The 15,838-nt window shown below is 31.7% G+C and overlaps 1 protein-coding gene across 1 annotated transcript; it reads left to right on the top strand.

The window, feature by feature from the left end:
* The first annotated feature begins 351 nt into the window (after positions 1 to 351).
* On the top strand, positions 352 to 4,553 carry LOC143223788 (STE20-like serine/threonine-protein kinase). Its single transcript, XM_076452215.1, has 3 exons — positions 352 to 598; positions 3,724 to 3,837; positions 4,355 to 4,553. The coding sequence occupies exons 2-3, from the start codon at positions 3,739 to 3,741 to the stop codon at positions 4,508 to 4,510; spliced, it is 255 nt and encodes an 84-aa protein (XP_076308330.1). The 5' UTR covers positions 352 to 598; positions 3,724 to 3,738; the 3' UTR covers positions 4,511 to 4,553.
* Positions 4,554 to 15,838: the final 11,285 nt, after the last annotated feature.

Genomic DNA, 15,838 nt, shown 5'->3' with positions numbered 1-15,838 from the left:
GTTCCAACTGATTGGAAGTGAGGAGAGCTTGGGATAAACTATCTTGACTTCCTGTTTCAACTGATTGAAGTGAGGAGAGCTTGGGATAAAATCATTGTGACTTCCTGTTGAAAACTCCAGTACAGATTCCTATTTGAAATAAACTTGTAAATTTTATGAAAATAGTTATCCCTATGTCTCCCCTTCCTCGAGTTGCTAAACTTACTATGTGTAACTGTGATCTGATTGGTTTGTTTAAACTTATAAAAAAAATAAATAAATTCTGTTCAATCAATTATAAGTTGAATATGTTCACAATAAATAAGAAGTGAAAAATATGTGGTTGTGATATTTTAAAATATCTTTATAATTGCATAGTTTATATTATCAAATATAAAATTCACTGATTAATGTTCTTTGAAGAGCAAAGAGACATATTGTTTGTATTGTTTGACATTTGAATATTAGGTCAAAGTTCTTTAAATTATTCCAGTTCCAAGAGGGAGAAAAGAAGCGATACAAGGCAGAGCAGCAACGTCAAGAACTCAAGCATAAGAGACAGTTTGAGGAGCTAAGAGCATCGTGCGAGTCTGCCATTAAAGAACTAGAACAACTTCAGGTAATAAGCCTGTTGTCGCTTTCTGGAAGCACCATTACTGCTTCACATTGTCAGGTGTTTGGTTCTCAGTGGTTTTGTTAATGCTATATTGTACATAAATGCCACCAAAATTGTGACACATTTTGCTTTGGTTTTTTCTATATCACCTTATCTATGGCTTCAAACATTGGCATTGTTCTTATTTTGATACTTTAAAAATTACACTAAATAAATGATAAACTTATTATAATTGTAATCTATATATTTTGAAATTTGGTAGCAGTTAAAGGAAAATGTGAAAAGATTTTTCAGTGCTATATTTCTGTGTATCTTACTTAGCAATTCTAATTTTTTGACTGTGTATAAATGTAGGTTTATATTTGCTGTCATCTCTTGATAAAATAATTGTTGCACCTTTTTGTGATGTCACTGTGCATGATTTGAATGGTTACTATGTGAAAATAGCTTTCAAAATAACTACACATTAAATTTAAATATCTCTAGATAGTGTTTGTTATAAACAATTTGTCATTTTATAATGTATGATTTCATGGGTAAGTGACAAGTTGGAGTTTTTGTAGATATGAACAAAGGAATTGTGGACAAACCACAGATCTGAGAATGCCTTGTAGTTCCTTGACATTAATTGTACTCCCTTAAATGTTTTCATCTTAACTTGTATCTGTTTCAAAAATACAGAAATTCCATGAACTGAACAACTGAGCTCATTAAGTAATATGTTCTGGTGAATCCAGTCTGTATTTATTGAATATTACTGCTCAGTTTATTGGTAACAGAGAATACATGTAAATGAAGGAACTTATTAAAAATAAACTATTTATTAAATGGAAATTGGATATAACAAAGTGAAAGGCTGTGACCTGTGTCTCTGTTAGATCTTAACCAGTATTTTATGATTCATAGCTGAAACTGGGAAAATAAACTATCAAAAAATGTTAACCAGTCTAATTAATTAATACACACACACACACACACACGCACGCACAAACATTATGATTAACAGTAAAGTTAATTAAATTCCAAAAGAAAAGGTTATTATTTTCAGTATATTTTTTTATTTCTTCCAAATGGTGCCTTGCAACAAAATTTTGGTAAATTTATAGCATTAAAATGAAATGAACTACTAAAGCAAAGTATATGTCTTATTTCTTTTGGACAAAACTGTATACTTCTGGAAGGTTTGACTGAGGTTCTTGCTATTTGGTTAAACACATCCACTCTGGACAAAATAGAGGGAATCTCAGGAACAGCCTCTCTGGTTTGGAAAGGGTTAATTAACATTATAATATTGAAGTTCATTGGTAAATGTCAATATAACTGATAACCATTGTACTTGCAATCAGTTTGTTGGTAAATAGATTATTTGCTCTTTATGTTATTGGGAAATGTAATTGCAAATTCATAATTTGAAATATTGTTTTCTTCATAGTTTGACTTGTGTATAAGCTAACTTATTTCATTTTGCTGGCCATGGGGGCTTTATAATATGATGGTTAGAAGAGTTGACCAGGTGTTCAGGGTGCTTCGATTGGCAATGTGCGGTTGGGTTCAAATCCCCATCACACCAAACATTCTTGTCTTTCAGCTGTGGGGGTGTTATATTGTGACAATTAATCCCATTGTTCACTAGTAAAAGAGTATCCCAAGAGTTGGCGTGGTGGGATGGTGATGAGCAGCTGCCTTTCCCTCTAGCTTCTCCCTTACACTGCTAAGTCAGGGATTACTAGTGTGGATAGCCCTTACATAGCTCTGTGCAAAATTCAAAACAAACAATTTCATTTTGTACTGTACCGTTTTCTTGTGTTTGGCATGATTTCTTACAGAACCTGCAATTTGTGGATCCAATGTGAGTATTCACTGTTCCTACATTTGTAAAGTATTGACTAACAAATAGTGGCTGCAGCAGACATACAGAATGTTGTATATATATCAGTGTTTGGTAATAGAATGTAAAGAAGGCTTATCTGTGACATACATCAGTATTTATAACAATATACAACAGATGTTCTTCAATAGAGTACTTGTACTGATCACTAACTGCTTTATGAACTTAGAAGTTTGCTATAAATCAAGATCTTACCAATCAGTAACAACAGATAGAAACATTAGTGAATTTGTAAGATATTGGTAGCTCCCAACGAAGCTGTAATAACAAAGTATTGAGCTAATAAAGTTACCTTCTGGAAGTGTAGGTGGCTATTTTGTTTGAAACACTGTTCTTTTAGTGTAGAAATGATAGCTTAAAGTGAACAGTAATGCTGTGGATTCTTTTTACAAATTATTCTTTATAGTAAGTAGTAGATACTATAGACAGTGTTGTTATTTTGTTATATAACCAAGTACTTAAGATTAGGTTGTGACATTTTAAGTATCAGTGTCAGTAGTCAGACATAATAATTTACATTTAATTATTAATTACCTAGATTTCTTAATATATTAATATTTTTTTAAGTTAAATGTTCCAGCTGCTAATTCACTGCTGTTCTTGCAGAAGTCCTGAGAAGGACTATGAGTTGGTAGGGACTGACATGTTGTCCTGGGTCATGTTGTTGTAAAAAGTTGTGTGCTATCTGCTCTTCCACATCCTCAACATACAGCCCACCAGATTATTGAACATCTTGATTCCTCATGTAATGAATCTGTAGGTACTGAGTACCTTAACAGTATTATACATTTGTATCTCTGAACAGCTGGTATGGGTATCAATAAAATAGATGCATTTTTATTTCAAGTGGGTTTCTCGTCATCAAATATTTTACAGACTTTCTGAAACTGGTTGAACCTTGATACAACTAGAAATCATTCGTTGAAGATGATTCATTCTTAAAAGACAGTAGATGATGAAACCAGTCTTTGTAACAAGTCATCTGCAAACCCTGTCACCACATATAGCCCTTCTAGGGCTTTGACCCCATATTAACAGCCCAAACATTGGATGTACATAAATATTCATTATATGGTGGTAAAACAAATAAATTGGTTGCTAACTGATAGACTTAAATGTTAAAAGATGTAATACTTGAAAATGTTTTGCTGTAAGTAGTGTAGAAAACAGATCAGTTATTTTTCTCTTGATGTAGTTTTGTAACGACATCTTTAAGTACAGCTATTTCTGTTTTCTTCAGAATGAGAAAAGAAAGATGCTAATGGAACACGAAACTGCTAAACTGAAACAGCTGGAGGAAGAACACACTATTGAGTTGAGAGATTGGAAGAACAACCTGAAACCCCGTAAACAGGTAACAGAAACAGTGGTATTGAATATAGTTTCTTCTCTTGTTTTGTTAAAAACGATTCTTAACATTCACTAAAAGTCTTTTAATGCAATGTTTATGAACATTGGTTGTATCCTGTTACTGTTTTAACAAAACTGTATTCCGTGGACTACAACTGTGAATAGAACATAATTATTTATGGTGCTTTTAATGTGAGAGATGGAGGTATGTGTTAATTGTTTTTTATACACTAGCGAGTTGACTGAATGTGTTTGGTGATTCAGTTAAAGTTACAACTGAGAGCAATGAACTATCTTGTTGACCACTCAACTTAGTCAAATAAAACATTTCTACACAAAAAGCCATACTGCATTTTGAAAGTATTTATGAACAAACAGTGACTAAGTGATCTAGTAACTGTGTGTGATAGTTCCATGGTATATTTGAGTTAAAGACCACTTAAATATAGAAAACTAATATATTCAGACTGTGTACTGGTTACTCATATCTTTAAATAATAACTCTCTCTTTACTATTAAAGAAACTTGAAGAAGATTTCCTCAAACAGCAAGAAGAACAAGAAAAGTTCTATGGGACTAGTACCTTCCTGCAGTATGTAGACAACAAGGAGTGCATGGTATCTCGTAGTTATAGTGTTTCAGGATCGAGACCTTTATTCACACCGGTATACCAGTAGATTACTGGTACACCTAATCTGTTGAAACTGGTAAAATACAACTAAGACCTCCATTTTCATGTTGTTTAACAAAAAATATATTTACTGATGGCACTGAAGTGTTCTTAAAACTGTTCTAATTCAGAAGACATGAACCTTAAATTCCTGCTTGTTTTCCGAGATAATGTGTTACTTAATCGAAAAACCTGGTTATGGATTTTTTTACCTTGTGTACTTCAGAACTCTGCACTTATCTTGACTGAGGTAAAGTATGAACTTTGAACTTGCTTCAGAATTTGTGCTACTGGTAACAAAAGACAGGTGTTCAAACTGTGTGGTTACACTGTGATGTTTAAGACAGGTGTTCAAACTGTGGTTACACTGTGATGTTTAAGTTGTGCTACTGGTAACAAAAGACAGGTGTTCAAACTGTGTGGTTACACTGTGATGTTTAAGACAGGTGTTCAAACTGTGTGGTTACACTGTGATGTTTAAGTTGTGCTACTGGTAACAAAAGACAGGTGTTCAAACTGTGTGGTTACACTGTGATGTTTAAGACAGGTGTTCAAACTGTGTGGTTACACTGTGATGTTTAAGAATTTCAGAAGTAAATTTATGTTTTCTTATACTTAGTGAAGGATAATGCAGTGATTTACATTTATGACCTAGTGTATATATGATTTGTATTATTTTAATTCCCTGCTTAGGTTTTAACTTGGGTAATGTAAAATGTATGGTAGAGATTGTCCCAGATGATGTCTTTGCTAGGAATGATCTGATATAAATATATATATACATAAAGAAGTATATACTATTTTGCTAGTGAGGATGTTTCTGGACCAATACTTCACTCTTATTTTTTTGTGTGCAAGAAATGAGAGAATAAAATATTTCACAATGTGATTTTGGAACATGGAAATGTGTACTTTATTACAGTTAATGACGACAAAGTGCTTTAGAGTACTTAACCTGTAGCAGGCATTTAGTTTTCCCAGTTTTTGTTTGTTTCTTGGGTGAACTAAATTTTAAATATTTGGTAATGTTTATAACATCATTGTAATGTATGCTTTGTTCCCATCTTTGAAAAAATTGCATTTACTTTCCATTTTATCTGTCATTCTAACCTTTTGAAATGTCTTCTTTAGCATAAAGTTATTGCATATATCCTTAGTTATTTTAAAATAATTATTTTTTTGTTTTCAGTTTAACACAGACATGTGTGACTGTGGATTTATTATGTTTTAGATTCTAATTTTGTATACTTTAATCCTATACTGTGTGATTAATAGTTTAGTAAGAATTCTAAGATGTATTGTTAGGTTGTATAAGCTTATATATTTGTAATATTTGGGATTTTCAAAATTGTAAGAAACATTTTCTGTGTGTACAATGATTGTAAAGATAAAACTGGCAGTTATAAATCAGTAGTTTCATAGGCTAATTTTGTTCTGCTGCTGTCAGAATGTGAAATGAAAAAGATTCTTAAACCACTGTGTCAAGCATGCAAAGTATCAGATTCAATTTAATAAATTCTAGGAAATATAACCTATATACTGTACATGTTTTTTAGGACAACTTTTAAGTATAGACAGCAGGCAGAGTCTATTTATGGTCTGATTCTTTTCAGTGTCATCTCTTCATATATACATGCCAAATATTGTTAAATGTCCCTAGATGTATTAACTCTGAGACTGGTTTATAATAAAACGATAAATCTCAGTGATTTTGTCATCTTCAGTGGAAGGTTTCAGCTTTAGAAACTGGTAATTTTGTATTTTTTAGCTTTACAAGATTCGTTGTCTGTATTTATTTCAGTCGTTACATAAAATGATTAGTTTCATTATTTTTTTTTCTTTTAAATTATTTCAAGCATATTATTCTTTAGAGTTTTAGAGAGAAAAAGTTTAACTTGGGGTAAATACTCTTCCAAACTAGCGTCCGAGAGATATGGGGGATTGTTTTGATATTTGGAAACTTTGAGAAGAGTTCTGGGTCCTGAAATGGGGCAAAAGCAGGAAGGAAAAGAATCAACCAAGGACAATTTCAAAATACATAAAATAAATTTTACACTGACTAGTTTTTGTCACTGATAAATTGGGGGAACATTTTTGGAATATTAATTGAATGTACAAAACAAACATGTTTGTGTTTTGGAAGACTATTTACCTCTGTATCAGATATGCTGGTTACCAGATTCCTTGGTTAGTATGGTGCGTAGGAAGTCAAAACCTGCAAGGACTAAGTCTGTTGTGAAGAGGTTAAAATCTAAACAACAAGTTTATTTCTCTGTGCGAGGGTAATATTACAAGAGTTTTGTTTGGAGTTTTACAAGGTGAGTGTTTGTTGTGTCTGATGATTTATTTATCTGAATCTTTCAGTAGAAACAATCAATGAATATAATTGCTACAGTACAGCAGGTAACATTAGGTTTTAACAATCCAAATCTGTACAGTTAAATATATTGCTGTCACCATAACATGATTGGTCTATAATTGACAAGATACCTGTACCTGTTTAGCTTGGTTGGTTAGTACTGACCTATTGCAATGAAGAACCAAGTTTGTATCTTTATTAGATTACAGTGTGTTAAGTTTGGTTCACAATTAAGTTTTTAGTTTTCCTGTGTATAAATAGCTTCTTTGGAATAATGTTCTGTGTTTGTTTTTCTTACTCTATAACCAGCTACCACATAATTTCAGTGTTTTCACTAATAAAAGGACGGCATGCTTTTATTATTAGTTTTCACTTTATGTTATCTTGCATGCTTTTAATTGTTTCTTTTGTTGTATTTTTTACTTTGTTCTGATGTTTGGTTTTGTTGAATTAAAGTTAAATGTGTGTTTACCTTCTGTTGTATTAGAAATTTTATTTTTCTACATGTATGTGTAGAAGACAAGTGACTAGAAAAATGTTCTTGGCTGAGGTAACTGAACTTCAGCCCTGAGTAAGATGTAAAGCTGTTATTATCCAATAAACTGGCATGTTGTTTGAATGAGTGAGGGGAGTGGATTACTTTCTGGGGTTCTCTTGTCTGTGTTTTATGACATATTGACTGTTTTTATCTTGTTTTTAGTTAAGTTTTTTCTCTTGGAGATACTTTCTTAAGGCTATTACTCCATATAATACTTTATAATATTTCATTTAAGAGGTTTTATTTTGTGTAACTCTTGCTTGTCAACTAAAACCACAAGTCTCTCAAGGCACATCCTTTGAATTGCTAAGCTTCCTGGTAAAGACAGGTTTCATTCTGTTAGTGATGGTTTTAACTGTGGTCTCAGTATATTACTTTCTCTGGATGCACTCTCCCAGTTTCTTCTTGATCAACACAAATTCCTGAAATTATTCTTAAGCTATTGTTTACCTTAGAAACATTGTACCCTGTTAGATGCTGTTTATCTTTTATTCTTGGATTTAATTAAGTTTATACATCACTTAATACTGTATTATCAGGAATCTGTTTCTTTTGCTTCAATCTGTTTTGTTTTTAATTTCTTCCTTGACTTTTCATAACTGTTCTTCATTTAAATGCATCATTTTTCTCTGCATGTAAATAAAGTAACAGAACTGATTCATGTCTAAGTTATTGCTCAAACAATATGATAAAATGATTTACTACAATGTTCAAGGTAGAATGTAATATTTTTATATGCAGTAAACTAAACATTTTCTTTAATTTAATTGTACAAGATTTATATAGAGACGTTTCTGCAGATAACATTTTGGTATGCATTAACAATCTGTCATCTGGAACATGATCACACCTGTTTCTTAACGGTCGTAACCCTTTAGTATTCAATCTGTCATCTGGAACATGATCACACCTGTTTCTTAACGGTCGTAACCCTTTAGTATTCTTTATCTGTTTATGTTTCCCATTTCATTTTATATCTTTTTGTAACAAAGGAACATGTGAAATAATATTTTAGTGAATTATGATTAAACATAATTTTCATGGGAAGAACTTAGTGCATTTCTTGGTTTTATTGCTAATAACAATTCAAGTGTTTCCATATTATGTAACAGCATGTAACAATTCAAGTGTTTTCATATTATGTAACAGCATGTAACAATTCAAGTGTTTCCATATTATGTAACAGCATGTAACAGTCTCCTAAAAGTTAAATTTGTGTGTTACGTGCGTAAGGTTAATTTGTTTTTCTAGCATTCCCACTGTGATTTACCCATTTTCTATGGTGTCAGTGGTATTTTATTACATCAGCAGTGTATTGAATGAAAATGTTGATGCAAATCCTCTACAATTTCTGTTCTTTGGCATTGTTAATGTGATAGTTAGGCTTGTATGAAGACTTCTACACCTTTGTTATGGTATAGTTTCATTTATCTGAGATCCAAACTTTTAAATAAGTTTGTGTTTTACCTCAGTGTTTATGGCTTATCATTTAGGCAGTTAAACCAAATTTGCAAATCACTTAAATGTAAAAAATAAAAACAGCTACAAACATTTGTGTACATTGATATATTAAATTAAAATATAGAGAAAATTACTTTAAAAAAGTATAATTTTTTTAAAGTTATATTACCCTTCAATATTAAATTTATCTTATGTTCAGTTTTTCCCTTATTACATTCTTATATAATTTTATGCTAAAAGCCATAGGAGAGCTTTCACATGCCAAACTAGTTATTCAAATCTGTTTAATCATAGGACAGTTCTAATAATTTACTGAATGCAAACTGAATTCCTGTACAAACTTAGAATTTAAATTTGTATCCTAATCTTACTGTTGTTTCAGTAAATAACTTTGAATAAATATCTAATTTAAATATCAATGACATTTGCTTTGTTTGATGATAAATTCTCATCTGTATTTCTGGTATCAATGATACCTTTTGGGTAAAATTTAATTTTTTATGAGTAGATCCAATATACTGCTGATCTTATGAAGGTAGGCCAAATATTGGTGTTATTTACTCCAACTGATAAGTACCAAACTGGGATGGTTGGTTGCATCTGAACTTTGAGGTATTTGATCTGATCGTTTAATCTCTTTATTCCATAAGATGCTATTGAGCTTAAAAATACCAACAATGCAAGACATTCATTCTGCACTGTCAGTAATACCTTTGTGATAGAAAAAAAACAACAAAAAACACACACACACAAAGAAAACCTGTCTTTGTAGACATTCACATTGTGTTGTCAGTGATGGCCTTCCCTCACACTAATCACTTTTGTTAAAATAAATATTTTATATTGTAAATGGAAATCAAAAATGCCATGAGGTAAGGACTTGATGTATCAACTGACTGAGTGATTATATGTTAGATGCAACCAATCCCAGTCTTTGTTCACTCACAGATTATAAAATTGTTAGTATATTAGATATTGCATGCTTCTGAATTTTAGTATTTTTACCCAACGTTGTAAAATCAGGATAGTTAGTAGTTTCTATAACAAGTATCACATTGCAAAATATAACATTCAACAAGACAGCAAAGTCTTAGTTTCGAGTATTGTAGAATACAACTGTAGTACTGTAGTTACTTGCATATATAGTAACTTTGAAACCATATATGAAAATCAATAAATCTATATTTCTATGATCCTTAATATAGTCAAATGATTAATTCAAAATTTTTTCATTAGTAGAGAGAATAGAACCTGGAACTGTAAAATATTCATAAATAAAAATAGTACCATAAAAATAGAAAACCATATGTTTGTGAGACATTGAAAAAAAGTATTTAAAACTGTAGTTTCACTGAGAATTATTCGTTTAATAGTTGACCTAGAAAATTCGTATTATTTACAAAAGACTATTAGAATGAACTTTTAATATACATTAACTCTCAAACAGTAAGACTGTTTTAGGTAGCAGCATCAATTGATGATGGCTGCCGTTTTAGGGTTAAGCTGATAGTTTTGTTTCCTTTGGTTCTTCTGCTTAGATCTGTTTTCCATTGTTTGAGTAGGTAAACTACATCAGTTACTTTTATAATACAGTAGATATCTTTGTGGGACTTTCTTCATGTGCTTGTAAACATTTGTGGTGAATCACTAGAATAACAGTTTCTGCTATGTGGACCACTACATCGTATGAAACCCTTCACCTAAAATTAAGAGAAGTAATTATTCCATTACTAACTGATACAACACTCTGATGTTCTACTAAACTTCTCTTGTATACAGATTGTGTTCTGTTTGTTAGGGAAAGAAGTTTTATCCTGGACAACTTATTTCCACTTGGTTTTACCGCGTGTGATAAGAATGATGTTGTGTACAGCTGATTTTCACGTAGTTGTTCTACATGTGATAAAAAAATAAAGTTCTCATAGAAAATATGTGGCTGTTTGCTCGTTTTCAATTACAGAACAAAACCTAACATCTGACGTTTAATCCACCACCTGTACCTTTTGATGGTAGTTCAGGACTGCCACTGTACACAAGAATCTCGTTGTATTTGACTTGTTGTTTCTTTACTTGTTCGGTTTAAATGAGTCTTGATTTGTCAAGTAGATGGATGCCTTGTTCATAACAGTCATCCCAGTAATGAATAGTGTAGTATTATTATGTGGGCCTATTTTAGATACTTTTCATTTAGTGCATTTAAAAAACCATAACGCACTACACAGTACTGCCTTAGTTATTTTCATGGAACTCCATAAGGAGGCAGTATAGTCGTTTTATCACAGTAATTATAATACCACATGGTGTTCCAGGCCATTCAAAATCCCGTCGGAAGTAATTTAATCCTTTTCAGAAAAACGAGCTACAAACATCTTGATAAACGTGAAGGTACTTTGGAAGAGGAGTGAAGATCTGTTATACACGATATGTAACAATCATGGAGTCGTTCATGATAACAAGAAACCCATTTGAAGTAAGACAGCTGGTATGAGTATTGAAACTTTAATTAAAATGCAGTGATGACCTTAGAAGATCGAAACGTTGTTCTGTAGTTTAAAGTTTTAATACTAACAGAGTCAGTAGAACGTACGAGGGGATGGCCAAAAGTACTCAGTGGACATAATAGAAGTATGTACACTAGAAACCAATAATGACGAAGAGTTTTAATCTACCTAACAAGGCGAGAAACCGTCGCTAAGATACCAAACTAGAAAGTTATTCATCTTTGTTGTTCTTTCGTCAGTCGAGGTAACTCTACAACTAACGCCAGTTTAATTCTAAATCAACTGTGTTTCTGGACACGACGCGACGTCATCGGTTTGTTGTGATAACTAGAAGTAATAAAACAACTCATAATTCAAGTGTAAACGATGTTATCATTACCCGTTTGAAGTTAGTTTTTACATGTATCCGATGTCACTTTGAAACAGGAATTACCAGCTAATAATAGATGAATATTAGATTGTTGTAACGTGTTTCTACACCATATAATCAATGTCTTTAGGGAGTAAATTCTATGTAATGAAGTGAATGAGTCAAAAGAATCAATACACGTAACATTTATTACACACATCGCTAGAATACACTAACTTTAATCAGGTGAAAGACTTTGTAAAAATAAAATGATGTAGAGATGGCAGTGCATTGAAGAATAGATACAGCTATACATAGATCACCCCTACAAGATTCCAACTAACCTGATGTTTTCTGCATTAATAATCACGTGGTATCCATACACGTTACAACTTGATGAAAACTAATTCTGAATGTTTCCTATGCGGTCGTTATTGTGCAATTTGTACTCGCATCGATAACCTTGCTATTGTCGTTAAACCTAAGGGTCAACATTATATTAGTCGACCTTTCACTTGTGTATCGGACTTGGTTATATACTGCATGAGCTGTGACTTGTGTCAAAATCTACACAAGAGTAGGACTGAACGTATGGTCAGTGAACGATCTAGGAACATCGTCGTTATATGATTACTACTAAACCAAATGAACCAGTTTCCCGACACTTTAATAACAAAAACTATTACCTTTTATTATTGCATTTTTTAACATACTAAGTAATGGGGTATTTCTCCCGAGCGGGTCCTCTTTCCTACTTCACCAGGAAGGAAAAATTTACTTTTTTGTACAAGTGGCTTACGCTTTTAGTCCTAAATTAAAAACAAACATTCAAAAACCATATCCTGTTTGTTATTCGTCGCCTTAATAATTTACTCCATGGAAACCTTTTATTAACTCTCTTGTTACGAGGGTGGTTAATTCGACCGATTTAAAGATTGGACTGATATAAGATATCAATAACACACCTTGCCAGTACAAACTAGTTCTGTCTAGTATACATTAGTAAACTTGTCAAACTTTTAATGAGCATTAAACTCTTAATTCCGTTACAGCCCGTAAGATATTCATTGTTATAAATAGAATGCCTTCATATATTAATATTTTGCTTTCGAATGATATTCATTGAATTTCGGAAAATATATGGACGTTTTTTTGGAAACTTGTCCCACCAATAAAAATTCATTTCAAAATGCTCTGCGTTTCACATTTTTCAGTTGTGAAACTGAACTTTCCTGCAAAGGACAGAACAATGTATTGTTTTCTACACTTTATCCCCTGGTGGCCTGATTCAGTATTTTTGTTTCATCAAGAAAAGAAAAAAAAGCCTTTTTCTTATTATTGTTGTTTTCAATGATATTTTAGAGACTTTAAGGATAAAGCATTTGAGGAACGGTTTAGGCCTAAAACTTCAACTATATCACCATCATTTGGGTCATCTATTCAATTCCATTCTTTTAAATACCTTTGGCGATTTTTTATCAACTTAAATCTTTCTACTTTGTTTGAACACAATTTTAAAATTATACATTTATTTAAATGTTACCTTCACAACAAACATTCAGAAAAACATGAATTTACTCTGTACTGAAATCTGACAGTTTTAACATTCATAAGCAACAATGGTTAAACAATTACTATATGCATTTAAATTTTAGACAGTAAACCTTCAAAAGAACGAGTCGTTCTGTGTTGAAGTCTACTAATTACAACATGCATAACACGACATAAAATAATGGTCATTATCACTAGAAATAAACGACCTTATAACACCAAATTTTTGTTGATATAGTCAAACTGATACAGTTATTAACGACCGATGATCCTGTACGTTTTATCAACAAACATGCACATGTATACACGAAGAACAACAATGGTGAGTTATTACACGTAGTATATTTTTATTTTATCAAGACAGGTCAACGAGACAGTGCTGATAAACAACTGTACTTTATCTTTCTAGTTTTAATTCAAGTATGGCGTACACATTAAGCAAGAGTTGGTAATTATTATGTGTATTTAAACTTTGTTTTTTATTAATCAGACAAAGGAAGAAACAGATACAAACATGAGTTTTAATTTATGAGCATCCATGAACTAAAAAGTTCCAGTAGTGTGTAAAAATGTTATAAACAGACCAACACATGAAATAATAACATTAATAGTTATTTTTTATATATAGTAATTGTAGTTTCATCAATAATTACGCACAGGAAGAACAGATATTTGTATGTAGGCACGAAAAAATACTTAAAAACATAATTATATAAAAATAAATGTGGAAACTTATGTCAGAGTGTCCTGACGAAAAACAACAAATACCAGATCTTGGAATGAACATTCGGGCAATGAAAGGCCAAACTGGTCAATGGTGCTTTGTTCTAACGTGCACAAATGTATTTGATTGGACCACCACAGGTATCGAATCCCCTTTGTTCGCGTTATAAGCCTTCAGACTAGACGGGGCCAACACAATAATGACCTGAGATTTTCAAAATAGTTTCTAAAATATAGGCTTTCGGGGACTTAGAGGGAAGTTTATGACTTCTAAAATCCGGGGTCGACTTCCTGAGATGGCCACAACAAGTAGCTCAAAATGGCTTTGCTCTAAAATAAACAAACAAATTAAAAACCTAAAGTTTACACATAAAGTTGATATGTTATGAATGAGAGAAATAGAGAAAATAACATAAAATTCGAAAAAACAAAAACAGGTATCGATTTAAAGTAGACATGTACTTGATTTACATTCATGAAATCACCGATTTCAGTTTGACTGAAATAAGTGACCCTATAACAACTGGATTTTATTGTCACAATTAATATTTTTTCTTATAATTGAAATCCGTTACAAGAGCTAGTTCTTAAAGATAATAATAAAGTACAAGAAGAGAGTTTTTTGGAATGGATGTTTTGTATTTAAATAAGTTGAGGCTGGCTGATACTGACGAAATCAGTGAGAAATTGTACAATGAGATAAATACTTCAGATGCTAATGTCTGACTGAGAAATGCCAAACTCAAACAGTGAGGAAGAAAGGTTTAGGAAACTGTTCAGGATTGCTTTCTTCACCAATTAGTCAAGGACCCTACTATAAGCAATGCTATTGTAGATTCATTTATTGTTAACTTCAATTATAGAAATGATTGAGGAGTGGAAATTGGGAAACATCTGAGTACAAGTGATCATTGATCTATTAGGTTCAATGTTTTACTGCTTACAAAGATAGGAAATAATGATATTTAGTTACAAATTTCAAAAACTATATTTTAAAGAATGCGATAAAAATGTTTGTTGTGAATTGGTCAGAAGAGTTACTTGGAAACACTAAGCGACTTTAATATTTTATATTCAAAATAAACCTTACAGAAAGAAAAGGGTAAGTAATCAAGTTGTCTCATGAAGAGTATAAGAGATGAGATTAAATAAAAGCATCACAGATTTAATAAATTTAAACTGACTGGTATAACAGAAGATTTAGAGGATTATGAAAGGTCAAAACAGTTGAAACAGGAAGTTCAAACACAACAAAGGATGTAGGGAAAAGTTACCTGACAATGTGGAAATTAACAGTGAGAATTTCTTTAAATACATTAAGGATAAACATAATGTTAGGATGGAGTTAGGACATTAAAATACATTAGGGATGAACAAAATGTTAGGTTGGAGTTAGGACATTTAAATACATTAAGGATAAACACAATGTTAGGATGGAATTAGGACATTTAAATACATTAAGGATAAACACAATGTTAAGATGGAGTTAGGACATTTAGATACATTAAGGATAAACACAATGTTAGGATGGAGTTAGGACATTTAGATACATTAAGGATAAACACAATGTTAAGATGAAGTTAGGACATTTAAATACATTAAGGATAAACACAATGTTAAGATGGAGTTAGGACATTTAAATACATTAAGGATAAACACAATGTTAGGATGGAGTTAGGACATTTAGATACATTAAGGATAAACACAATGTTAAGATGAAGTTAGGACATTTAAATACATTAAGTATAAACACAATGTTAGGATGGAGTTAGGACATTTAAATACATTAAGGATAAACACAATGAGAGGATGGAGTTAGGACATTTAGATACATTAAATATAAACACAATGTT

This window comes from Tachypleus tridentatus, chromosome 8 (assembly GCF_004210375.1).
Source record: "Tachypleus tridentatus isolate NWPU-2018 chromosome 8, ASM421037v1, whole genome shotgun sequence".
In the NCBI taxonomy this organism is placed as follows: domain Eukaryota; kingdom Metazoa; phylum Arthropoda; class Merostomata; order Xiphosura; family Limulidae; genus Tachypleus; species Tachypleus tridentatus.
The sequence above is the reverse complement of the archived record's forward strand: the minus strand, read 5'-3'. Positions and strand labels throughout refer to the sequence as shown.

Coding starts and splice junctions, on each gene's coding strand:
- LOC143223788 (XM_076452215.1), top strand. CDS start 3,739: ATGCTAATGGAACACGAAACTGCTAAACTGAAACAGCTGGAGGAAGAA. Junction 3,838..4,354: donor ACCTGAAACCCCGTAAACAG/GTAACAGAAACA, acceptor TTACTATTAAAG/AAACTTGAAGAAGATTTCCT.